This window comes from Larus michahellis, chromosome 3 (assembly GCF_964199755.1).
Source record: "Larus michahellis chromosome 3, bLarMic1.1, whole genome shotgun sequence".
In the NCBI taxonomy this organism is placed as follows: Eukaryota; Metazoa; Chordata; class Aves; order Charadriiformes; family Laridae; genus Larus; species Larus michahellis.
Window position 1 is genome coordinate 107572365 of NC_133898.1, and position 27798 is coordinate 107600162.

The window sequence follows — 27798 nt, forward strand, 5'->3', positions numbered from 1 at the left end:
TGAATCAGATTAAAGGAATTTAAGTTAGATCACTTAACTCTCAACCATTTGAATGTCTTTACAACACATCTATGTGTTAGTATAGGATAACAATTAGCATGGAAATGAAGATGGTAAGATTTTGTTTAATAGCGTCTAATATTTCTTCACACACAATGTATTTCCCATAAAGAAACATTTCTTGTGAAATTTCCTGTAAGCTTAACCAGGTCTCTAAATCTTTCATTTGTGGTTTATATCCAATTAATTTTTTGTAACTTATTTTATTATTAAAGAGGTGAACATTCACATTTGTTTTTAAATTGCAATGTAAAAAGAGTTTGTGAGTCTAACCAAATGGAGCATGTTTAAATAATACATTACTATATTTTCTCATGGAATATTCTATCAGGTTTCCTCCACACACATAAAATAAAATTTGCATTAAAAATCAAAGTCTTATATATGTAGTTATTTTTATTGCCAGAAACAACTCTGCTTTTATGCTTCTGCATATTTTTCTTGCTTTTCTTTGGCTTTATTAATTTTGATTTAGTAATGAAATTTTGCATGTTAACCACTGTTATCATCTAGGAATACTAGAAGATACATCAGGAGCAGATGGAATTGTATATTATCTTATCTACAACATATTGCCTGAAATTCTTGTGATTATTGAAACGTAACGTAGATAATGCAGCACGCTTCATCTCAAAATCTGGCAGGCATGCAAGATATGCTGTAAAGGACCCATATTTGATCACAAACCAAAACCTCTGACCTATTGCCAAAGTAATTATAAAAATAATTATACAGATATTTGTGTTAATAATGTTTTTCATAGCTATGGACATCCTAGGACCATTTAGCTTTTCTTTAAACCTCCCACTCTTCTACCTCTTCAAAAAATACAAGGGGTCTTAGTCCTGGAGTGAATTTTAGCATACTTCTAAAAACATAAACATACAAATAGCAGAGATGGCAAAGCAAGATATGAAAAGCAAGACATGAATTTAGCGAGAGGTAATATATTATCTTAGATCAGTGGGTATTTTATTAAAAGCAGGCTTTTCTCTCGATTAGAAACTGAAGCAACATAGTTCATTGTAAGCCTCATCTACTCCAGAAGTGTCAGTTCCTCTCTGAAGCTGATAGAACTAGACTCTTCCCATTCCAAAACCAAAGCAATGACATGTACTGGCTTTCCATTTTAATATTGAGGAAGTGTAAACAACTAGTTTAGCTTGGATGCTGCCTTTTTACAGGGCTAAAGTTTGGATGTGATGAATTCTGCCTTGAAGATCATGCAGAAATAAACTTAAGTGGATGAAAACCATTGTTTTTTGACATATGTCTGATAGAGAAAGCCCAAATCTCACCCAAATACTTTTTTTAGCGACAAAACAGAATAAAAATTAATTGCGTTTTCATGCAATGGCTGAAGCTGTGTGAAAGACTTCCCAGGGGTATCTGCAAAATTTAGTATAAAGATAAAATGAATAATTTTGTGGAAAATCACTGTGACTCTCTACATCTTTATATCAAATTGTCTGCAGAAACCTTGGCATCAAAATACAAAAAGGTGCAGTGTGCGTATGTATACACACATACAACCTGCTAGTACTTCTCATCAATACAGAACTCTAAAAAGTGCTTGTCTTAGAAGTGTTCTTCTGTACAAAACTAAATCCATTATCATACTTTATTTTATATTATTACATTACAGTTTCAGTAAACTATAAATACTTTTTCAAACAATTATGAAGGGTAATTTTTTAATTTTCTGGACAATTCATGATTAGACATTGAGTGAAATCATAGTTTAGTGTTAGTAATTTATTTAAGGAAATTTATGCTTTTGTATTTCTTTGCACCAGCCTCCACCACCTTCTTATGAATTGATAGTTCATACCTGCCATATTGCTATTGTATCAGACAAGGTGTTTACTTCATATACTTCCAGTATTGTGCTATGTAATATTTATATAATTACTATACGGCAAAGACTTCCCTCTTGCTATTAGAAAATACAGAAGTTTCTACACTTCTGCTTTTCTATATATTTTTCTGAAGTCAAATAATGAGATTGTGAGTGTGTGCTTCATGACTTGACTTATGGTAGACAAATAATTTGTTTTGAGGCTAGAATAGAGCAGATACCCTGTGGGTATGCTTTGAAATAACTGACTTATTTAATTTTAATAGGTCATAAAGCTTGCTTTTGAAGAGTTTGAACTGGAAAGAGGCTATGATACTCTTACTGTTGGAGATGCTGGGAAAGTTGGTGATACCAGAACAGTGTTGTACGTGTAAGTACGGAACTTCAAAAATCTCCTTGGAAATTTGTTGTCATATTTTGTTTCTTCTGGGTCATGAGATACCTATTTAACTTTTTAATTTTAGTATATGTAATTTGTTCATATAATGTAAGCTTAAAATTCAAGTATTGTCAAAGAAAATTTTTCATTACAAAATTAACTCCAGATCTTTAGTAACATCTTCATAGGTTTTTATATCAGAGACTAAAAACTGCAGAGAACTGAGATTAGATTTTTTTTTTAAAGCAAAAAAAAAATCTTCTTTTAAGAAACAAGTACTATCTGTACAACTCCAATTGTATTCACAAGCAATTAAAGGAATAAAAAGAGTCTTAGATTTCAGCAAACAGAAAATATGCCTTGTGTAAAAATAAATAAAACATCGATTAATTTCAAAATTTTTATACTTAAAATTGGATTTGTAAATAAAATTTGCATGACAGCACGTAGGCCACTGTCCAGTAAAGTTAAACATGCTTCATGGATTAATATAATAGTATAGTATAATATAATATAAATGTAGAAAGTGTAAGAACTTACTTACGTAAATTTGAAGGAAAATTCGAAACTAGATAGCTAATCGTAAAATACAGGTCTTTAATACTGTCTGGGCTAATGGAAATAAGCCCAGAATCCTGTATAGATTGATCAGTCACGTCTACCCTGACCATCTCATTCTGGTTACATATGCTCATCTTCCTTCCTTCATAGTAGGAGCTTGTGGTCACAAGATATTTTAGTGGTGGCTTTTAGAGGGTTAAGTTAGCATATGAATCCTGATCAGAGAATACAAAACAAAACTACAGGGTTAATAAGTCAGCAATGACTAAACAAGAGAAACTGGCAGCATTTATTTCATAATAACGTTACTTGGCATTGCGTAAAAATATTCTGGATAAAGACACATTTGATAAAAACAGTAATTTTGATTCATTGATTCTTTCTTCAATCAATAATATAATCAATAAATGAATTTACATTTTGAGGTTTTTTAATCCATATAAATTATGGAATTTTTTTTTACATAATTATAAAAAATTAGTACACTTAACACCCACAGAATTTATTTTAAATTAATTAGAATATTTTTGGAGGGACAAGTCTTAAACAAATAAGAGAAATTAAGATATTGTCCTATGAATTTATAATATCTATTAATGGCTACTTTCTGGACTACGATATCAAAGTACATAGAACTCCCTACTTTATTTTGTCTTAACACTGGAAAATGATTGGATTATTTGTATGTGTTTCTTGTCTTGCAATAGCAACTAGCTACTACTGAGTAAATTGAATTCCATGTTCTGAGTACCTGAAAAAGAATAAGAAAAAAGGTCTTCTGTGGATGCAAAGTAACTTTCCTCATAAAACACTAGGTCCATTTGCAGACTCCATTATCATGAGAAAGCTCATAACTAAATGTCAAAGTGATTTTCTATTAGTTGATTTTAATAACTTCTATTGTATTTAATGAGGTTTGACTAGCACCTTGCAGGTTTTTATTCTTCTCAGGGGAATGAAGCAGCTTGTAGCAAAGACTTTCCTGGCTAGATTTAATTTATAATTTCTCAGGATCTCTTAAAAAATGATATAGCTTTTCCTATGCTGAGCAAGTTTCTGTTGGCAACTTAAATGCCAGCATTTCTGCAGAAATTCTACAAATATCACTGTAGAAACTCAAGCTTTTCTGAAGTTTCATAGCTTTTACATTTTAGTTTGAAATAAATTTGCAAAAATAAATAGATTTCTAAATCCAAACCTAATTTCTAAGTGATGTGAACCTTTCCCCTTTGTATAAAAGGGGATATATAACCTAAGCCTCAGCCCCATACAAAATTTTCCAGCTCTCAGCTGCTAAAGCCCACAAGATAGTAGCTAATTCTGGGTGCTTTATTGTAAACTTAGTACTCAGACTTTACAATGGGCTCATTTATGTCAGGATGTTTATAACATCCAATGAGCATCGGAAACTGCCTAATGGCAGGTCAGTAAACAGGGGAGCTTTTAATACTCGATGGGAAGAAGATTGAGGGAGTTGATAAGGATCAAGATATATGAGTGATCAGTCCTAGCACAAGCTTTCGATAGTGTCCAAACTCTCAACCATTAGCAATTACCTGTGTAACTTCAAAGCTGTAGCGCTACAGCTAGAGTGGAATAGGAAGGGACGCTGGTGTTTAAAAAGGAGAAAATTATAAAGTATAGACTATCCAGCTCAAATTTAATTTTTGGAAGAAAATGGAAAAATAATTAGAAAAAGTCTTTTAAGTTCATGTAAAATAGCACCGATACGGTACAACAAACAATATATTTTGATGAAGAGCGAATTATTTCAAATCAGTTTAATGCATTTCTGTGACAGCGTAGTTGGCATTTTGTAGGGATATGTTGGGATTTAGTTTATTAAAAGTCTAATTTTAGTATTTATAATACACTTTTTAGAAAACCTTATGATCAACAGCTTAATGGGGGTTATGCCCATCAATTTTATGATTTTTAACAGTTGCTTCATCTGTAAGGCTTACTTGTTGAAAATTTAGCAATATTATTTTATGGGATATGTATGCTGAGATGGTTAGCTCTGGAAATACAACAATACAATTTACTGAAAATTAATCTAAATATGTTTAGCCAATGAAGTTTTGACTGCAGTTATTTATCATATTTAACAGAATTTGTCTAGAAGCTAGTTACTACCCTTACAAAATAATTCACGAGCGATAATCGTGTGTGAGCTGTAGATTACCAGTCAGAATGTTTTCTGCAATGCCTTGTTTTGTATTCTTAAATTCTTGTAAATTAAACTAACATGCTGCTTTAGAAAGTCTGCTTTGCCTATAAATGCTATGATTTATACTTTTCTTGCAGCAGTTACATTAAAACTTAATTTCTTTTTTTGAAATGATTCCCTTAAAGCATGAATCTTTTAACTTTTCTTGTATAGAAAACTTGTATTTTTTTTTTTCCTGATACAAAAACGAAATTGCAAATTAGTGGTTCAGCCCTAGCTGCTTATGTCAGGTATTTCAGTACTCAGACAACTGTCCATGACAGAGAAATCCTTTTTCAGTAAATTCTTATCCTTTTCTTCTATTCACACGCAGTTTGGGAACTTATTTGGGGCATTGGAAAACAACCTGCCCTTCCTTAACTGGGGAAAAAAAAAACAGGCTGCTTTTTTATATATCTCAAACGTTATTGAATCTGATTTCCTGGTAACTTGTTTTATTTCAGATTATTTAAAAAATTCTTCTCTCTGAATTTTTTTGAAGTTGTAAAATTTAGGAGAGAAAGTAGGTTTTGGTTTTTTGCATGTTTGTCTGTTTGTTTTTAATACTGTGTTGGAATCTTTCTCCTGTGATTGGCTAGGTAGTTGACATTAATAGTATAAAAAGAAAAATACAAAGCCAAGTAAAATTAGTGACATTTACTGTTTATCACAGCTTCAGCGGTCAAACCTTCAGAGCTTTAGTTTGTAATATGGTTGCAATTAAGCACACAAACAGCATAGTGACTTGTCATATTTGAATGATAGAACGATACCGTAAAACTGTTTCTTTAAAAGGATAGGTAAACCTGGAAAACCAATGGAAAGGAATTTACCTCAAAGAAGGAGCTAAATTCTTAGTTTGGTACCATGCTTGCGCCATCAACATTTTGAATTCAAGTATTTATTGAGACCATTTGGTGCTGCTTATGTATCCTAATCTAGACAGAAGCAAGCAGCATTTCTGGTCCTGGACACCATTCTTAAAAGCCTGGCTCTGGTTTCATTTAGATAACAAAGATGAGAGAGAAAACTGGTACAGTAAGTTTCTTTCTCTCACAGTTGTCTTTTCTGAGCTGTGAGACTGTGTTGAGAGTACTGAAAACCTTGGCTTGAGTTTGACTTTCATTACTTCATCAGTTGCATTAACTGCCTCAACATCTTTAACTTCTTTCCTATAGAGATAATCTAGAATTATGCATCTCCACATGAAAGATTTTAGCCTCAGCCAGTCTGTCTGAACGCCTGGTCTCCAAATCTCCATTCCTGACCTTGCAAACAATCTGATTTTAAGATGGTTACAGGCTGGGGCAAACTGATTCAGCAACAGCACGTGTTGTCAGACAGACCTTCTTTCCCTAAACATCTGATCTACCCTATATACCATCCTCCTAATTGAAGGATGTAGTTCTATACACAGGAATATTCTCAGAGAACCACTAATAAAAAAAATAAAAAAAGACAACAACAAACCCCATTATGCTAATTATTGATTTCTGCCTTTTTTTTTTTTTTTGCTTCCTTTTTGTTTTTCTTCGGGTTTTATTTTGTCCCTTTCACTTCTGTTTTCCTTCCAGTAGTATTGGCTCGCTTCCTATATCCCCTAGAAGTGAACCTGAGCAAGCAACGGCATGTATTTTTGATGGTTCGTATCTACCATCTATGGGTAGACCATTGGCCTTTTGAAGGGAGATGACATTAAACTGAAGGATGACTTCCTTAACTTGAGTCTCTGTTACCAAGTGTGTAATTTTCATTAAGCCTGTGGGAATTTAGATATCTTTATTATCTCTTTTCTCTGACGACTTTGGTTAATATTAATTAGTCAATTGAAGTTATACTGGAGAGACAACTAAGGGTCGGATGGATGGGTATTATAAATGTATAGTTATCATTTCACTGGGCAACAAGTTTAAAAGAATCCAAACACATCTATTGGATTATTTTTATGATGAAAAATCTCTGGCTGTGTGATGTGATTACACCTTATTCTGTTTTATTGTTGGTTTTTATTTGCTTTTTCTTAATTTTATTTTTATTTTATCTGAATGATACATAGTCATTTATATACAGTAAAAGTATCCCATACTACTCATAAAGGCTTAGAATTTTAGAGGAGTTCTTATCTATGTACAGAAATTTATCATTGTAGGTCTCATACATTAATCAGGTTACTGTATATAAACAGAGCCATTTAAATACTTGTTACTTGGTAGGTTTACACATCTGAATAGCCATTGAGAAATTCTTGCAGGAAAACCAACAGGTTTCCTCCAGTTGTCTTCCAGTAGATCTCCACTATTGTCAAGAGACATCAGTGAATTTTTCTTCATTGCCCTCAAACTTCTGTTTATAGCAAAGTGCAGAATACAGAACATGGCTTAACAGTTATGGCCTGGTATTTCCCTTAAGTGTTTTAACTGGAAAGATAGGTCAGAAATCAATGGTTATTGCTGTGGTTTCAGAAGTCGATCCCCAAAATCTATATATACTCTTCACCTTTTCTTTCTTCATATTTCTGCAGGCATCTCCTAAACTACTTTTGTTTATGTAACTCACTACCTGGTGAGGTATCTTCCTTTTATAGGCTACCTTTATTATTCGTTTATATGAATGTCACAACTTTATCAATAAGAGTATATTAATTATTTTGGCTATAACCTAGGATCTTTTTGAACCTGTACAGTTCCTGAGTAGTTTGGCAAGCAACTCAAACTTTCAGACTAAGCAGCTGCTGTATTTTCATTCTTAGAATCATAGAATTGCCTATATAGATATGCTTATCATCAACCTAACTCAGACAAAAACCATCACTAACCCATATCTCTAAGCACTATGTCTACCTGTCTTTTAAATACCTCCAGGAATGGTGCCTCAACCACTTCCCTGGGCAGCCTGTTCCAATCCTTAATAATCTTTACAGTGTAAAATTTTTCCTACTATCTAGTCTAAACCTCCCCTGGTGCAACTTGAGGCTGTTTGTGCTTGTCCTATTGCCTGTTACTTGGGAGAAGAGGCCGACTCCCACCTCTCTACGACCTCCTTTCAGGTAGTTGTAGAGAGCGATAAGGTCTCCCCTCAGCCTCCTTTTCTCCAGACTAAACAACCTCAGATGCTCCTCCTAAGACTTGTTCTCCAGACTCCTCACCAGCTTTGTGGTGGGCCCGCTCCTCTGGGCCCGCTCCAGCACCTCAAACTGAACAACTTAGCTACGTATCACTGTGTTTTGTCAACATCCTTACTTATCCAAGCTAAGCTCTGTGTGTTCGCTTATGCTGAGCTATAATAGCTTTAATTTTTTTCACCTCCTTTTATAGTCTCATAATACTGACAACTACTTCCTACGAGAAAGATAGAGAATCCAGTATGTGATCCATTTGAGCAAAACAGAGTCTACATAAATGAAAGAGACAAAGTCGTTGCTATTTCCTTACATCAACTACAGTTAATGCAGTACCTGTAGCTTTCATCCCCCAAGCTTCTGATGCATGGAGCTCTATGTGGAATTCAATGCAGATGTCCTCTTCTAGTGATATTTTTTGTTTTCATTTATGATACCAGCTTAGACAGAGATATTCTGCAGACACTTTTTATGTGCTGCTTTTCCCACTACCTTTTGAAAAACTGTAAAGCTGTCACCAAGATCTGAGCAGTTGTTTAGATACAGTACTGGAACCTTATTACGTGGTAGGCATTTTTCACTATTAAGAAGTAATCTATGAGGATTTTTTTTTTCTTAATCATTTTTTGACACACATTTTTTTGCATTAAGATACGAGAATCATAGATGTACAAAGGATATTGCTGAGAAGATCTAAGGTTTTATGGTGGGATTCACCAGCTTGCCTTATATGTGTTGTATTGAAATGTACATACTTAAACATAGTTATCACACATTACTGTATGATCATTGTGAGTTATTGGAATGGAGTAGATAAGTTTCTAGTAAGTTCTGGACACGTGCTGTAAGGCATGTAAACCAGCTTCCTTCACTTTCAAAAAGCATGGTAAAAAAAAGCAATACTAATCTAAAGAAGTGAAAACTATTTAACCCGTACAGTCCCTTATATCCCTAATAGCTTAATTACTTAATGAAAGCTTTAGGTAGGAACAGCTTTATTAAAAGTGTTTAACCATTGTTAACTTGAATGCAGCCATTCAAAATGTTTTGGTTTTGGTTTGGTTTGTTTTTTCCTAAGACTTCACATTGTTCTAATCCATATAGAATAGTTAATTTTATCAAAAAAGAGCTGATCAGAACACTAGGGTAACATATTGTAAATAGGCCTAAATATTATATGAATAGTTTAAAAGTCTGTGTTTTGCAGTAGTAATTCATGCTTCTGCAAATGACTTTGCAATTTATCCTACATACAGGCTCACTGGATCTAGTGTTCCTGATCTTATTGTGAGCATGAGCAACCAGATGTGGCTTCACTTACAATCTGATGACAGCATTGGCTCACCAGGATTCAAAGCTGTTTATCAAGGTAGGAACCAAATTAACTGTTTTAAATTCATGTTGTGAATTCCTTCATTACAGCCCAACAAATTTATTTCAAATAGGTGTTTAGTCCTTTCACAAATTTAGAGTTTTGGTATTGTTAATGGTTAATGGAGATATAGATTTGCAAATTCCACAAAATAACTAAGAAGAATATGAAGTTAAAAGAAAAGTTATTGTTCTAGTGCTCTTTGCTTGAAGGTCAAATTGCTTTCAGATTTGTTTCAGAACTACAGATTTCTATCATATTTGAAAAATTTTAAAAGTTACATTCTACTACCGTTTATAATTACTTATATTGGATATTATTTGAAAATTACGGTTAGTTTTCTTAGACTTTACTGGGGTAGTTACAAAACTTGTTTTTATGCCTCACCAAGAATCTTCACAGACTTAAGTCAAAACTGCTATGTAACAAAAACGACAGAACAGATATACTGTATGTGATTGTGAAAATTAAGAAGATAATGGAAATGTAACCCCCCAAAATTATCTAAATTATCCTAGTCTTATTTGTGTTCCTCTTTGATACAGGTATCAGAGATGAGAACCTTGTCAACATACACATTTTTAATTTTTCTTGATTGTGAGCTTCAGTTTGATAGTTTTGGAAATTGATTCATTCTAGTAAAAAATACCCGATATCTGTTAGTATGTATGCATGTATTGATATTTTCCATTTTAATAGGTTGCATAGACCTGCAGTTGTAAAGAGCTCTTGCTTATTAACATACGGTATCACTTTTGGTTAATTTCCATGTTAATTAGTTCACCTTAAGAACAAGGACAAAACCAGTTAATACTATTTTCAGTAGTTTCTTATGGGCACATATGGTGAAAATGTTTTAACAGTAATTTTGTCAAAGTTATTTTTGTACAAAAGATGCTGCAAAACATTGAGAGACTGTTCAGTAACTCAAAGTAACTTAATTAGAAAAGTGGGAGTTCTCCCTGAACATTTTCTATAAACTGAAGCACCCTAAGTGTTTCATTTCACCTGTAGTTACCTTACTGTTTCAACACCAAAATAAAGACTGAAAAGTTATGTAGATGTTAGCTTCGAGTTTAGTAAACTACACATTTATTGCACTAAGGACATGAAGAAGGCTTGGCTGTGCAGGTTTTTGTAAGTGCTGGCTGTGCCTGATGGCACATTGTGAACTCGTAATGGTGAAAGGAACAAGAAGGGAAAATGGTCCCCACTGGTCAGCCAGAAAACCCAGTGTTGGTTCTTCACACCAGTATCCTTCTACAGGTTATTTCTCCATTGAAGCAGGTGGTGATGATGATGGTGATTAGGATTATATTTTCACCATGATTTTTCCCTAGTACTATATACTTTTCTTTGGGACTCATTGAAACTCATCATTGGTTGTTTCCACTCAGTGTACTGATTGGAGTGTTCAAATTAGGTCAAGTATTGTACATTCATGGGTTGTTAAGCTTCTGTGGGCATACATTGTTGGGTAATATTTATTGAGTATTTAAATTACTATTATCTGCTTTTTTTATGCACCGTCTTTTGGTTTTCTCTAATGTGAACTTAAATCGACAAAACAAGTAGTAAGGAGAGAGGGAGAAAAAAGGGGTGATTCGTGATTCTCATGACGGCAGTTGCTTCCCATGAGAATCCTCCATTGCAACACTAACAGGATTTGCAGGTCCACGGCCATGAGAATAACAAAATGAGAACAACAAGGGAAAAAAATACTATCACAGAGGCTGTTGAAACACTGTCACAGTTGCTTAAATGCAGTGTTACAGAGCTGTGGGTAAAAAAGCAGATCCAGGCCCATAGCATTGCTCTGGCTAAGACATTAAAGTATCTTAAGACACTGTGCCACACATCCAGCCCATACAGTTACACAGCTCGAGAATGCTATGTTGCCTGAGGGCAATGACATATTCTTTATTTTTTTATTTTTTATTCTTCATCCCTTCTTTCGTGGTTTCAGCTTTTTTACTTTTTTTTTTTTTTTACTTGTGTCATTTCTAGGAACCGTGTTTATTAAGACAACATGTTTTCTTTATGGAATCCATCCATAAATTACATAAAATTAAATTAGAGAGTACATAGCGGAAAGAAAGTATTGGCACAAGTTATGGATCTGACACTTTGCATTTTTTCCTCAATCCAAAATTATGAACTTTATCTCATCATACCTCTGTGTTCAAAAACTTAAATCTATCTGCTGAGTTATTTTTCTGCTATCGTTTTTCTTTCTGGTGTTTCTAATATAAAGGTATCTGTTTTCATATCTGTGTTTGTCTAACTTATCAAAGATATCTTATTGCATTTATGGAGTTTAACCTCTTCTGGGGACTCTCTGAAAGCACATGAAGTACATATGAATTTTGCAGGAATAGCGGCATCTCTGTTTTGAAATATATTGTTATTATTTGATGGCTGGATTCAGGCTTTCAGTCTTGTTTTACAATCAATTGTGAGTCATTCTGTGTTTTTGTAGTTTTGGAAATTAATTGCAGAATTATAAAATGTGAAATATTTACAATCTCAGAAGTGTAGTAAGTGTCTGAATAGGAATATACCTTATAATTTTTTCTCTGTTTTGCCTCTATGCTCTCATTAGTTTTATTAGAATTTTCTTATCTTCTTTTACTGTTGACAAAGCTTTTTATCCATCTGCACTCTCAACGTATCTCCTGCTTTAGGCCAAGTGTAAAATCTTATCCTGTCACAAGATACCTCAATAATTCTGCTTCCTCTTTGTTTAACAGTCAAAGAACCTGTCCAAAAATAGAACCTCATTTTAATCATGAGAAAGTTAATGGATTGTGACATGTGACCTCAAAGACATTATCTTTGTGATTGCAGCTAGCTAAAAAGAAAGCAAACTGTGGGCTTTGATGGCTTATACATGGTCAATAGAGACACAGTAAAGGGCGTCCTTATTTGAATTTTTTTTTACTAAAAAGATCTAGTTTAGCTCAGTATTAGAACATGATTACTCACCCTCTTGGCTGATTTTACAGTCAGTATTTTACAACTGACTGAATCTTGAATTTGTATCTATTACAGTAAAATAAATTTTTATATTAATATTTACAAAGTATCATAGACTGCAGTTTATAGAAAATTGTTACTTTAGCTGAGCTTTGTCTCACTTATAATTATGAAATAGAGAAGCATTTTGATGATGCAATTCACCTATCCTGTGGTAATATGTCCACCTAAAAATGGCATGAAATGATGCCTGTAGATGAACTGATATGCATCCCAGATTTTGTATATGAGTAGTAAATTTAATCCTGTTTACAGTTTGCCTAAGGGATTAAGGGAGGAACAATTCTTTCCATATTCTTATGGCTCTTCTTTGGCTCACCTTCAGAAAGATCTTAATGTCAGAAATATGTGATGCTACTAACAACATGCTGTCCATATTACTCAAATTTCTTGATTTTGAATACAGTTGATGTTACTTTAAGACAAATTCTGTAGGCTGCCTTCTTAGGCTTCTTGGACTGTATAATGCAATCCGAAGAAGAAAAACGTGCAGTCTCCAATAGTTGGATCCACAAGAAAGATTTCAGACATAGGTCCTCAAGAAATAGTTACTATTAACAGTTTTGAATATAGAGGAATAGCACTCTACCTGTATCACTGTGTTCAATGGAAGGTGAGCTCTGGAAACACAGATGGTAAAACTAATATTGAGATCAGCTTGTTAACTTGACAAAGCCGATAAATAGCTGCTGTGTTAGGAAATACAATAGTTACCTTGATATTTTTTCTATGAGTCATCATCGGATGTCATGTATTGTAAAGAAAAAAATGATTTAAACATTACCTATAGGTAAGTACATTATTAATAAGTAAAATGCAACATGCTGCAGGCAACCTTAACGTTGATGTTAAGCTTTCTAAACAGCATTAGAACCATACTATTATTGCTCAACCAGAAAGCTATTAACCCATATTAAACAATTTAAAATGCCGAAGAGTAATCTGCACCTAATGTTACTTTTCTTAAGAAGCAATTGTATAGACTGTATCTGAAAGTCCTTCATTCTCTATTATAGGTCCCCAGACATCTTAACAGAATGGTTCAATACATTTCTGAAAGAATTCTCTGAAATCATCTACAGATTCTGTGAAAAGGCCAGAAATTAAAATTGTTCTGTCCTTGAAGAGAGAGAGATATTGTAATATCACACCTCAGTACATCAAAGGATGTATACTGAAATCCTCTTTCCATTATAATCTATGTCAGTTTTCCTTACTGAAGCCAGCATGACCAGTTGTTGCTCCACACATCTTAATTAAGTAAAGAGAAGGAAAACAAAATATGTTAATGTCGCTAAAACGGATGTTGTCTTCTGCTGTAGGCATAGAGAAGTTAGCTGTGAAACACAGAGTGTCACTGAGATTTCATGATAAAAAACCTCTAGCATTTCTCAGTGAATACTTGTATACGTAACTACTTCTGTAGAAAAGGCTGTCTTAAAGATAAAATTTTCAAGTTTTGTTACAGAACCAAAAGAATGAGAGGGAAATTTATTCAGAGTAAAAAAACCAAACAGATTTAGGCTGTCATCAAGACAGTTTTCAGAATTTCAGTGACAGGCATGTTTAGAAAGCAAGGAATTAAAAGACTGGACTGCAAGTTCTAGTTATGTCTCTAACATACTACTTCTTATTTTTCCTGGGTATTTAGTAAGGCTATGAGAGACTTCAGTTTATTTCTCCATATCTCAGATATGTGAAATTCTCATATGTCACCTCCTGGGAGAATAAAATAACCATGCTGAATGGTAATCTTGTTGAAGGTTGTTGCTAGTCTCCCTTGTTGAAGTTGCTTCAGTCTGAATAAGTTTTAAATATGCATTAGAACAGGGCCTGGTGTCTTCTGAGTATTCTGATAAAATTAGTTTACCAAGACCAAAAGTATTTACTTTAAATGAGTAAACTATTTATTGAAAGAAATTTTTCTGAGCTGTAACTTAAATTCCAGTCCTGCCATGCAATGACTCCTTAATCTGATTAATTTTTTTTTATATTACTGCATAAATAAAGAACAACACTTAAATAGTGGCAGCATGCATAAAGTGTAATCCTGAGGATGAAAACAATATTAATATCAGCATATCACCAGTCTGAGGATACAGGCTAGTCTTGGAAAACCAACAGACAAAGTATATTTCTACCAATGACAGGCTAAGACTGTATTTTTACAAGGAAACTTTTCTTGCAATCTGTTGCTGGTCATGGGTTAAAGCAGGGACTATTTTTAGATACAATAGGTAAAGAATTTTTCATTCAAGTAATTCTTAAATTGTGTACTTTTTAAATTACTTTTTCTCCTTGGCTGCATTTCAGTTGTGTTTTGACCACAAGGAAGACCACTCATGCCCCAACTTCAGTGGGCAACTCATGATCTGAGGTAGTATTTAGGCAGATTTGAATCAAGAGAAAGACTTGGTTTATGTCATTTCTTAATATAGGTCCAAGCATAAATTTACCCATTACATGGATGAGATAGATGTAGTTGTTGCCATGAATATCCAGGTCAGGATAATGTAACATGGTAATATGACGTTATGCTGTGTAGCAATATCCCAGTGATGTCAGGTCAAGAAGTTGGCCCTGGACACCTTCTTGACAGGGCCTAGAGTTGCAGCCACAAAAAAAAGGAATGATAAGGTGAATAATGTGCCTGAGTTTGGCTTATTCCACTCATGTCATGGGTTTGCCACATCTAGAAACAGGTTTTTTATGACTGTTAATGTCCAAAGTGGATTGTTCAGCCAGCTCATTAGGCTGCTTCTGTGCTTGTGTTCCCAACAACTATACCACACTGACATAAAGCAGATGACAGTCAGCTTGAACTTTTAGGTGTGAATGTTTTAGAATTTCATTAAGCTTGAAATTTTTCTCCCATTCAAGCCTGTAAACCTTTTAGTCTGACAAAAATGTTTAATCTTTTGACTTCCAGACTTCTTGATAACCGGTATAACAACATCTGTTTCATAGCCTGCTTAGAATTCACTTTTTATTCCTGCCTCTACATGTTTATATAAACTAAGGAAGTTATTTCACTAGCCTGTCCTTTAGTTCATAACAGTGTTATAAAAGAAATCTGGTGACTCAGTGATGTAATCCCCAGCACTTTATATAATTTGAATTTACTAAGAATTCTTGGAGATGTCAGGAAGTATATCAGCCCCTGCAAGCAGCTGAAAATGTCAAGTTTACAGCCTTAATTTGTATTGACACTCAACTGAGCAGTAAAGCTTTAAGCTCTTCATTATGATGTTGTTTGGAAGAAGATACTTCTTTCCTCCTGAGACTAGCAGAAAAATACTTTCAAAAACGTATATCAGTTGCTCAGGTAAATGTCAGTTGTCTTTTTGCATACAGCTATTATACTTAGTAAACGTTAAATCAGTGCAGTTTTTCACAAACACACAACGAGCTTATAAATGTCATTGCACTACCAATATCGATAATAAAACTTTGTTATTACATGGAGATTTGATAAAACCTGTGCTGAAAGAAATTAATAGGATTAGGCTTTTCTAGGACTCTGACAATTAGATGCGCTTTCAGGGAAATCATTATGTACAGTGTAATGTTTGGAAAGAAAACAGCTCATAGTCATTCACGGAAAACTTTGAGCTTCCAATTTTACTCTGTGCTTCTGTTTCTTTCATCTGTTTCATGTATATTGTTTTCTTTTTGTATTTTGTTCCTATATATTATAATTCAGGCAAATTATTCAAGTGTGTGATTTTTTGGAGGACAGGCAATAAATATATTTCATATTTTATGTGAATATTTTCATATGTTAAAGCTATTTGGTTCTGTGGAGAAGTGTCAGAGAGCTTCACCATAGTATTGTATGAATGAATGAATGTGTTTGTGGTGCCATACATTGCAGGTTAGTTTTGCAGATGAGCGAATGTCAGTCGATCATTTTCCAATAAGAAAGCTTTCCTATATATCTGACCTTCTTAGAGTATGTTGTTCAGGTAAACCTTCATCAGGCATTTATAAGTTTCAACATCCTTGCACTTTCTTGTGTTACTAATAGAGTGAAAAGAGGCATGCTAAGTTACAGATAATTACTGCAACAGTTTTAAAGTAATTTTTAATATAGTGGAGAATATCTTTTGCTGAGTATTGTATAACGGTTGGGGTAGCAGACAGAACCCACTTCCCATCTAGAAAATACACATGGACTTGAGAAACGTAACATCATGGCCATATGATTTAATTGGTTGAGTGTATTGCATATTAGTATATTAGCGGGCTGTAGCAGGTGTAGCAAGCAGATTGAGGGAGGTCATCTTCCCCCTCTACTCTGCCTTGGTGAGGCCACACCTGGAGTACTGGGGAGCCCACAACTGGACACTCCGGTTCAAGAGGGACAGGGAACTGCTGGAGAGGGTGCAGCAAAGGGCTACCAAGATGACTAGGGGACTGGAACACCTCTCTTATGAAGAAAGACTGAGGGATTTGGGTCTTTTTAGTCTGGAAAAAAGACGACTGAGGGGGGATCTTATCAACACTATAAATACTTCAAGGGTGGGTGTCAGGAGCATGGGGCCAGGCTCTTTTCAGTGGTGCCCAGCGACAGGACAAGGGGTAATGGGCACAAACTTGAGCATAGGAAGTTCCACCTAAACATGAGGAGGAACTTCTTTACCCTGAGGGTGGCAGAGCACTGGCACAGGCTGCCCAGAGAGGTGGTGGGGTCTCCGTCTCTGGAGACATTCAAAACCCGCCTGGACGCGTTCCTGTGCAGCCTGCTCTAGGTGACCCTGCTCTGGCAGGGGGGTTGGACTAGATGATCTCCAGAGGTCCAACGCCTACCATTCTGTGATTCTGTGGTAAGATCAAATTTCCATCTGTGCCACTATGCTTTATTCAATAATTGCAAACAACAGAGGCTTAGTTAGGAGTATGAAAAGGAGTAAGCATGTAGTCGCACCTTAATTCTTCTTCTCCCTCCTAAATAAACAAAATAACAACACCAAAAAGTCCAGGTTGTTTGAGTACAAATTTGTTAAATAAATGCATTTTATGCCTTTTTTATTTCTATATTAATTGCATAACTCTGCTTCTAATGTCCTATTTTTATTTTATAAGAGCATGTTTCAGAATCTCCAACCAGGTCTTGATATTATTATGCTCAATTATGCTCCACAGACATGAAATCAATGTCTGTTATTCTGTTTACTTCTGACAGGTGCTTCATTGCACTTTGTTCCTTCCACTGAAAAAACAAACAAACAATGGAACTGAATAGAGTTGAATCTCAGTTGAAAAATAAATCCCAATCTTTGCTTCATAGCAGATAGAGCTCAGTTGAAAGTTGGACAGAACAACTTCTGTCATTTTAAGTAAACGGAAATTTGCAGTAGTGTTTTGCCAGTTAAAACTTCCTCCCTTTGCTGTCCTTTTGATACTCATTTTTAATATAGAAAATGCCACAGTGTACGCACCACGAACTTAGCTGCCCACCTACATTACCTAGGATTGTCCTTTCACTCTTTTCAGCCAACTAAATTGCCTTATATATTTCAGAAAGTGGTGAAATGCTCAGAATGTCTTGTTAAAATCTACAACTGAGATTGTCTGGCATTCTTCAGCGTTCTCCATCAAGTTTCTGCACATGATAGTCTGAAATAAAGATACATCATAGCTAGACAGCAACAGATGAGTTCTTCTTTTGAGCAACACTATGATAAATTCTTATAAAAGTATTTTTGTTACAGTTTTCTGTATTTTTTTCCCTAGAAGGATCAGGACATAAGAGTTACATTGCCCTTTAGTTTTGAAGGAATTTGAGGCATGACGCATGCATTCTGGTTATAAAAATCAAACTCTCGATTTTAAATGAGCAATAAGTTGGCCTTTCATATTGCCTCCCCAGTGGTGCCACTTAGTTTAGGTTTTATTTTCCTGTCTATGTTACTTTAAGTAACTGTCCTTTTTGCAGTGGTGACAACAGAATTGGTTAAATGATGTGATGGTTGATACAACTTGGACTGTTTTCATAGAATCATTTAGGTTGGAAAAGACCCTTAAGATCATCAAGTCCAACTGTTAACCTAACACTGCCAAGTCCACAAATTCTACCATTGATGTTTTCTTTAAGTATATCCTTCTGAAGAAATGTGTGAATAAGCTGTTGAAAGTGATGTTAGCACTGAAGTAAACTCCAAAAAAAGCATTGTTTTAAAAATCTTCCTGAATATTTAATTTGCTTTTGTAAGGCAAATATTATTACAATATACAACATTATTGTAAATTTTCTGTAAGCAAATATTTATCTAGAAATGTAGGGAAAAAATGTATTTTTTCTAAGGCACCAAAAATTGAAAAAAATTAATAAAACACTTTGTATTTAAGATGCGAATGATCGAAGATGATCTTGCGCTAAGAAACGGACTTTGACTGTCACAGGATTTTCTGTGTGTACATATCATAGAATCATGGCATCATAGAACGGTTTAGGTTGGAAGGGACCTGAAAGATGATCTAGTTTCAACCCCCCCTGCCATGGGCAGGGACACCTCCCACTAGGCCAGGTTGCGCAAAGCCCCATGCATAGTGTCAGCGTACTGCTAGCTCTTTTTTTTGAAACAACACAGGGTAATTTGATACATAAAAAATATTAAACTTACATTCTCATGACAAGCTGAAGAAACATGTTTGACACAAAAAAGACACTGTATACAAAATCTTGTTTCCAGTTAAGTCTTTATGTCAGCCAATTTTAAAATTTATAGATATATGAAGTGCATTTCACATATTAATATAATTTCAAAGGATTTGAATATTCTCTCACCTCAAAATTTACCCCAAATTTTTCATACTGTGGTTTTCTTATATGTGTATTAGAATACATTGCATGCTACAAAATGAATTCTGTACATCTTGCACAAAACTTTAGAATAAGTTAGCTTAATGTGTATTCATTGTTATAATATATAAATAATGTAATCTTGTTCTTAAGATACACCCATCTATAAAAACTGGTGTTCTTTTGATCAAATGTAGTGATAAAACCTTGGGAATCGGAGTTCCCTTTATTTTTTGCCTTATTGTTGATTATGTCCATTAAGTTACGTCTGCAGGGAGATGCACAGGATAGTTAAAATTAACAAAATGCAATAAATTTAAACTATAGATTTAACTGAGTAATCTGCCTTAACTCCCTGTGTAAGGGCTCTCCTTCAGTGACATTATGACCCTCTTAACTGCAACTTAATCTCCTTCAAAAAAAGGAGAATACAAATCCGCTGAGAAGGATTAAACTACAGTAATCTGAGGACAATGGTACACTTCAGTGAGTACTTCTACGTGTCCTTTAGTGTGGCTTGATTTATGAGAGCCTAGAGTTTCTGACTTCAGCTGGTGATCCTTCCTAAATGCCACGTTTAGAACAACCTTTCATTGAAACTATGCCAAATTTTAAAATAATGCACATGGAATACACTAAGTTAGTTCTTCATAAATAAAGAATAATTATAATATTACCAAAAAAATGCATGCAGCTCCATCAATATACTTGTGAGCATCACAATGTGAGGCCGGGGTTATTTGGTTATTGCACCTGATGAAACAGTTCTCCCACAAGAAATGATACATTTTCAATTAACAATCAGCAAATACCAGATAGTTTAACAGTGTCAAGTAGCTGCATTATTTAATAAAACTAATATAAATACAAATACTCATATATATACATAAATGTACATTTGTCTCTTTTAAATCTGTGCGTAGTCACCTTCTTCTTACAGATTTGAAGTTCATCCAAATTTTATTTGCAAAGATTTTTTTCTTTTTCATAAAAATATGACCAGCTCCTATGAAAACTTTGTCTCCAACTTTAAAGATTGGTTTTAACATTCTTTTAAAAGTTTGATGACTAATTTTCAAATAAAAGTAAAAATACGATATTGTTGGTACACATCACTTTAAAAAATATTTTTACATTCAGTGTTGTGTAGTTATTTGTAATTTTTTGTTGTTGATTATTTGTAAACGGATCAATCCTTAACAGTAGTGCTTTGAGAGGACTATTAGAAGCAGTTATAAAACAGATTGCCTTTTTATTGTATGGTCTTAGCAATTAATCTGATAATTAATATCATTCATACTTCTAATTGAACACAAATATGTTCTGACATGAGTTATAATTCATATTTTTATTTTTACTTAGTTTTATATCCTTAGTGTAAGTAATTTCTTTACCTATTAACTTAACATCAGACATTTTTGGTTTGTGTTTTTCTGCTTTCTATTTGATGACAAAAATATCCTGTATATCATTTAATGTAGTAAGTTTTTTTTTTTACTAATCCATAATAATTGTATTTCCAATTTCACAGCTGACAAACAGAACATGTATATTTTTATCATGAGAAATCTATTCTATTTTATAAGATGATACAGTACAATCAAACATGGCAATATCAGATAAAGAAAAAAGGTGGGTTGTAGGGTAACCATCTGACAAAAACTGAACAGGAAAAGGTAATGAAAAATTAGCTCTGACTGATAATTTTGTGAGAAATAAATAATCTAGGAAACTGTGATGATACCTCGTTTATTAACTGTTTGCTATATTTTAGTAAGTAGTATTTCTTTAAAAACAAGGAAAACAAAGTAATTTGTAAGAATGAGAAAATATCTTCACTGAGCATCCCTTCCTATGACAAACTTCTATAGTGCAGTCTAGGACCAGCTCAGAGAGACCTGAAATGCACAGAGCTGGAAGGAGCCTTACAGCACAGCAGGGGCTGGGTACTCCTTACAGGAAAAGAGGACTGACAATTTATTTTTTTCCCCAGAAAGTTCCAGAAGGACAATGTCGAGTTTGCTGCAACCCAGAAACTGCCTTGAGACAGCAATTGTATTACTTAAAATGTGGCCAGGGGCTGTTTTCTTTCCCTGAGGATACATCCACATAACATGGCCTTGTTTACCCACAGGCAAATTGTGCGTGTGTGAGAGTGTGTGTCTTGGGGCAGGGCAAGAGGATGTTCAGTGTTATTTCAGTGTGTCCATGATGTGCACGCTGCATTGCAGGTCGTGATTCATGTTTTCTTAGCAAGAAACTGAGAGTATGTACTGAACACTTTGGGATGTGATGAGGTATGTCTGAAGACTTAAAGCCTGTGGAGTGGTGCTGGAGGACTGTGTAGAAAACAGGGATGAAAACTTGTTGCAGTCTGTCCCTCCAGTCTGCTGGGAATGGTCCCTGGTGCTTGCTGGTCCCCAGAATCATGACCATGCAGGGTCTCAGAGAGTGCTGGTAGGCATCACCAAGAAGCATGCTAAAGCTTATGCGGTATGGGTGGTTGGAGATCAAGTGCTCAAGCTCACCCTTGTCCCCACTTTATTTAGCAGTAGAGCTTTAGAGAGTGGCTGGCCTAAGAACAACCTTGGAGGAAAACACATAGCAAGGTCACAGTGGGAAGAGAGACAACTGTGCATCAGCTCTTCTCTCTTCTTTCTTTACATATTTCCAAGAACATCTCTGTGCTTTCTATTTCTAAAGCTTTCATGTTTCTTTTGGTATTTCTCAGTGAAAACATGCAGTATGGTTTTTTTTAGATATTGTTTATTCAATTTAAGTCTAAATGTGTGGTGTTATGGCAGTACCCAGATTAATTAATACCTGTTGTTTAGTTTCCTAAGTTTTTGAAATTATTCATTTATGTAACTTACCATGAAATTGTCGTTCTTTTCATAGTTATGGATATTTGTGTGTGGTGGGTTAAGGGCAGTAGGGGCAAGGTGGGAGAGACATTATCCATATAGCCTTCAAGTGGCCAGACGAGGTGGGACAGTCTTTCCAGAGCTGAGATGCAAGCCCACGGGGTTGAGGGGGAGGGGGAATGGAGGTGCTCTTTGAACTGTCGGAACTGGCAGAGGCAGGCAGTCTATACACAGTCGGTGCCTCTGTGTCTGCCCGGTCCTTTATCACCAAGGTGCTGGGATACGGGTGCTCCATACAGACTTTCACTTGCACTGGATGTTGTCTGGATCCTTGGAGGCCTGGTTATTGTCCATGTCACTGTAGACCTTCTCCACCACTGCTAATTCCCAGTACAGTGAGTAAGCTTATTTTGTAAAACTGGTATGTTATAAATGATGCAATGGAATTTAGTACAACCCACTTCATGATATTTTTATATAGTAGATTCAACTTAGCTGTTGTTGAGATAAAAAAAATCTAGAATTTCTTGTTCATGTGCTTTTTGCCATCTTTTTAAGTTAAACTAGATTCTTACTATCATCTTATTAAAGGCGGTTGGAGCTTTTAGGAATTTGGTGAGGCTATTGATAGGCTTTTTTTAAATACTTTCCCATGAAAAGATAAAAGATGTAGTCAGGTTTGGGTCATTAACCAGTTTCTACATCATTTGTGCCTTCAGTATAGCATTTATTGAATTTCTTAAATATCACTTTGTTGATTACCAAGTATCAAATAGACATAATTCCTAAAGTCACATGATTTCAAATGGACAAATAAATTTGAATCCCAAATACTATTTCAACTATCAGATTTCATACTGATAGTTGTTACTGAAGTAACATCTCTGGGAAATATTAAGCAACAGCTGAAGATTTTCATTCAGACACAAAGATATCTATTGGTAAGATCCTCTGTAAAGAATTGATTTATTTCACTAAAGAGTTGCTTCAAAGTTCTTCAATACTTTATTCTTATAAAGTCCTTTCACCAGCTGTGTGATTTATCCATTCAGCTCATAAACAGACATTAATTTCACACTTTGACTGAAATGGATTTGATATGCAAACACCTCCACCTGTTACAAAGTCAGCATATCCTCCAGAGCAGCCTTTTTACATTTCTCTCTTGTTTTATTAGCAATTTAGATTACAGGAGGTTATTATTATTCAAGATGAAATAATGATTTATCTTTACATTTGAGAAAAACAATAGTTCATAATACAGAACACCGTCAAGAACAATTTTTATGCTTTTTCCATTTAATTTATTTGTTGTATGTATGGTAGTATATAAAAGTAAGATCCATTCAGACTCTTTATTAAATGTGTGAATTGCTGAATTAGGTTAACAAAAAGCTATAATGATATCTAATTTAGAATTGTGAGTGTTTGTATGCTCTGTTTTACATCTAAACACTTCTGAGTGTACAATGCTACTCAATTTTATTTTAATCATGAAGAATTAATGGCATTTACTAAAAAATGGATCTTCTAAAATGTGCAGTCTTGGTGTTTTTTGAACATAGGTCATTATAACATTTTACAGCGAAGATTTCTAAGTGCAAAGTATAACGAACTATGTTAAATGGAGTATTTGTGCAGATGAAGCCATATAGTATGTGCTGACTGTAGGTGAAAAACATCATATTAATGCAGTAAATAGCACTGTATATTTTCAGAAAGGAATGAAATTTGAAGAGCAGTACAAATGACCTTCATTGCCCATAGATTTGGACTATAATATGATCTTGATGCTTTAAAAAAATATATTTTATGGCATTTTTAATGATTTTGGGTTTAATTACAGACCAGTCTTCTACTCCCTTGTACCCTTCCCCTCTCCTCTGACTTTCCAGGCCAGCATAGCCATCGCCAATCCTTTCTTGAGTAGGAAATTATGCACTCTTCACAGAAAGATTATAAAGAGCAGTTCCTTTACAATTCATTTTGTAGGCTTGGTATTAGTACGGTGTTTTCAAAGGATCTTTATTTTTCCTTTCAGTGTCCAAAGACTGATTTAGTGCTTAAGGAACTTTTAGAAAGCAGAGTACTATTTACTTTAAAACAAAATCATTACAGTTAGAACATGCAAAGTAATGAATGTTTTGCAGCTATTCTAGCAGTGTTAGTATATAAAATAAATTAAGTACATGCCTCTGTGTAAATACAGATGTAAACTGGTTCCAGTCTATGTCTCTAGGTATGCCTGGGGATGTGTTTTTCCTCTCTTTGGAAAGAAAAATAAAGTTGGGATCATTTCCCTCAGGTAGTGAGTACGTTTGGGTTTGTTTAGATATCAGGGAGTGGTATTAACGTGCACACTTGCACAGCCTTCCTCACAGAACCGAGAGTTCAAATACTTTAAAAAAAAATAAATAAACCTTTTGGACTTTTCCTATAAGCACTCACCACATTTCAGTCTTACTGTCTTTGATGATTCCAAGGTCTTGCATTTATTGCCACATTTTATTTTTTAATGTCTATATGGACTCTGAATGCAATTGAAAGCAAAAAATGGGTTTGTACAGTCACCTTTACATAGAACATGATAAAAAACTTGCATTGGCTAATGCTTCTGTTGTGTTGTAGAAAAGTTACTGAGTTTCAGTGAGTAGCATTTCTCAAGCTTATTCAGCTTGCAACTGAACTGTGTTGGACTCATGATTCTAAGTATTTTCATAAACAGTTTCTCATGTACTATTCTGCTAACAGTAGGATGTAGAGAAAAGAGGGGGAATTTTAACGGATTTTAGGAAGAACCGGATGTCAATCAAAACATTCAACTTTTTAAAAAAATTTCATTCATTCTAACAATGTGCTCAAGAAGAGTGGTCACAATTTGGCTGGGATTCTCTCCTCATCTGCCAAGACTGCAGTTATATAAAATAAGCGGATATCTTTGGAAAGAGAAGGAAAGTGTGTCTTCCTTAAGTGTGGCGTAGGATTCTCAGGTGTCTGAGAGGACAGGAGCGAAGAAGGAAGGGGGTAAAAAAAAAACAAGCAAAAAAAAAAAAAAGAAAAAGAAAAAGGGGAGGGGGGGAACAGAAAAAAAAAAAGGGCAAAAAAAAAAAAACCCAAGGAAAAAAAAAATCAAAAAAATTACCCCATGAAGTAAAGTCTCAAAGTTAATCAAAGAGAGAAACTTTTTCTTAGAGATCTCAGTGGAAATATACATCCTCAAGAAACACTAAAAGTTTCTGTACTGAGTCCAACCCTGAAGGGCAGGATTTGTCCTGCAAGGACAGAATATAGGAAAGTAGGGCCTAAAGATGCTTGGGGTTTTTTTTTGTTGTTTTTTTTTTTTTTTTTCCTTCAGAAGAATATTGTTAGAGCAACACTTCCTCTTCTTTCTTCTTCACTGAATATTTAGAATAAAGTAAAATCAAGTTATTTGGAAGTCCACAGTGCACTAATGTTAGTACATGCAGTTGCAGCGTAGTCACCATTCCTATTTCAAATACCATCAAGGCACCTTTCTTCCGCTTTATCCGTATCTGTGGATAGCTTTCAAAGCTAACATTTTTTCATTTGAGCACTTATTGGTTCTATAACCTGCATTAGAAGCATACCGACCTTGAAGCTCCAACACATCCCACGCATGACATCTCTTTCAACCTTCCATTTTGTTTCATGAAACTGGACTCATCGCTCCTGGTCTTTAAAGAGGAGGATCACCCATTGTAAGGTACAGAAGTGGATACTCAGGGAAAATAAGGTCCTTCCATCTAACATTAATCTTATTTTACAAAATTCTCAGCTTCCATAGGCTTGAAATTTTGATGTTTGCTTTTTTTTTTTTTTCCTTGAAGAGTATGAGAAAAAGCAGTGCTTATGTAGGTACATATGCACAAGAAAACATGTACACCTGCAATACATGTCACAGGACTTCAGCATCTTGAAAATACTATGGCTACTATCAATTAACTATTTTTCTGTAATATCATTTGTATAACAAATTGTTAGGATTGGCCTAAAAAAAAAGTATGTTAAGCTAGTTGAAGCAGCTCTATTGCCAGATGGTAACTCTGTATTTACATTTATGCTTTGAGATACTATCATTATCTAATTTTAATCCATTTAATTCGTGCTAACTTGATTTTTCTATGATGCCAATTCTTAATTAGGATGTCATATGTTGCTTGCTGACTTAAATGGTTGAAAGAAGTCCAAGTATATTGTGTCAACTAATTTTATAATCTAAAAATCATATTGTTTGTATGACATGACCAATTTTCCATAAAACCATGTTAACTGGTGTTAACTATATTTTCATCTTTTAACCCTTTAGAAATAGACTCCTGTGTTGGCTGTTCCATTACATTGCTTAGGATCAGTGTTGGCTTTACAATCCTATAATTACACAGATCAATTTGCTTTCACTCTCAATGTATTGATAACACATTGATTCTTTTCTAGACAACTACCACGTCTCCCTTGACAGGACTTAATATAATTTTAGGTAAAGATGTTCAAGGATATTCTGTTGTAAAGGAAGATAAAGCATATCACTTTCCCAGTTTGAGGGGACAAATTATGTACACATGCATTTGTATAATTCCTTGGGTCCCCTTTTCTACAGTTTTTGAGACACTATTACATGTGACCTTGTCCAGTCAGCTGGGGGTTCCCTTGCCCTTGTTCTTGAAGATAATTGCTAATAGTTCATAGCCTGATTCAGTTTAAGGACTTTAATGTGAATTTAGTTAGGCCCTGTTCCCTTGAATATGTGTACATTTTCTAAATAGTCCTTAACCTGTTCTTTTCCTATCCTGCCCTTTACTTAATTTTATATAAACTTTTGTTATCTGGCTATGATTATTTTTTTTGTGGAAATGTGAAGATGTTCTTCATTCTCCTTTCCTGCTAGCAGTTTTTCTTTCTCTTACATTTAATGACTTTCTGCAAGCTCTGTCTTTTGCCTCATTCGATGGTTCACCTTTTCACAAGATTTATCCTTATTTTATTCTGATAATTTTTGAGGCAGCTGCACTTGCTTTTTACTCTACTTCCTATTTTCCACCATAACATGCTAACTTGCATTCGACGGGATACCTTTGGAATAACTTTCGTCTGGGGCACTGCTCAGACTTTTGTATAGACAGGCTCTACTCTTTCTGTTAGTAAAGAAACATGAACTCTGCAATTTGAACAATATGATGTTCCTTATCACAAAACCTTATAATAAAAAAATCTACAGTGAGATCTAAAGCCCATAGCATGTTGATACTAGACAATAATGAATGTTTAAGGAAAAAATGGTGATGTATACAGTGACAAATTGAGAGACACGGGTAATCCCAGGGTACTTCCCCTGTTTCCAGTGATCCATGGCTCAAGTACTTACTCTTTGTCTCTCAATAAGATTTTCTTCCATGTATTTGTCCAGTCGCTTTTTGAATACATATGTCCACCTCCCCCCCCCTCAAAAAAAAGAGATTTTCAGTCTATTTAACTGGTCCTCAGTTATTCAGAAAAAGAAAATTTCCACCCTCACCCC

The 27798-nt window shown here is 34.5% G+C and overlaps 1 protein-coding gene across 1 annotated transcript in view; it reads left to right on the top strand.

Moving 5' to 3' along the window:
- The window catches only part of CSMD1 (CUB and Sushi multiple domains 1), a 1197588-nt gene that overhangs the window by 859265 nt on the left and 310525 nt on the right, over positions 1–27798 (top strand). The window contains exons 11-12 of the mRNA XM_074581652.1: positions 2185–2288; positions 9442–9554. Of these exons, the coding sequence (XP_074437753.1) occupies positions 2185–2288; positions 9442–9554 (217 nt within the window). The remainder of the gene's footprint in view (positions 1–2184; positions 2289–9441; positions 9555–27798) is intronic.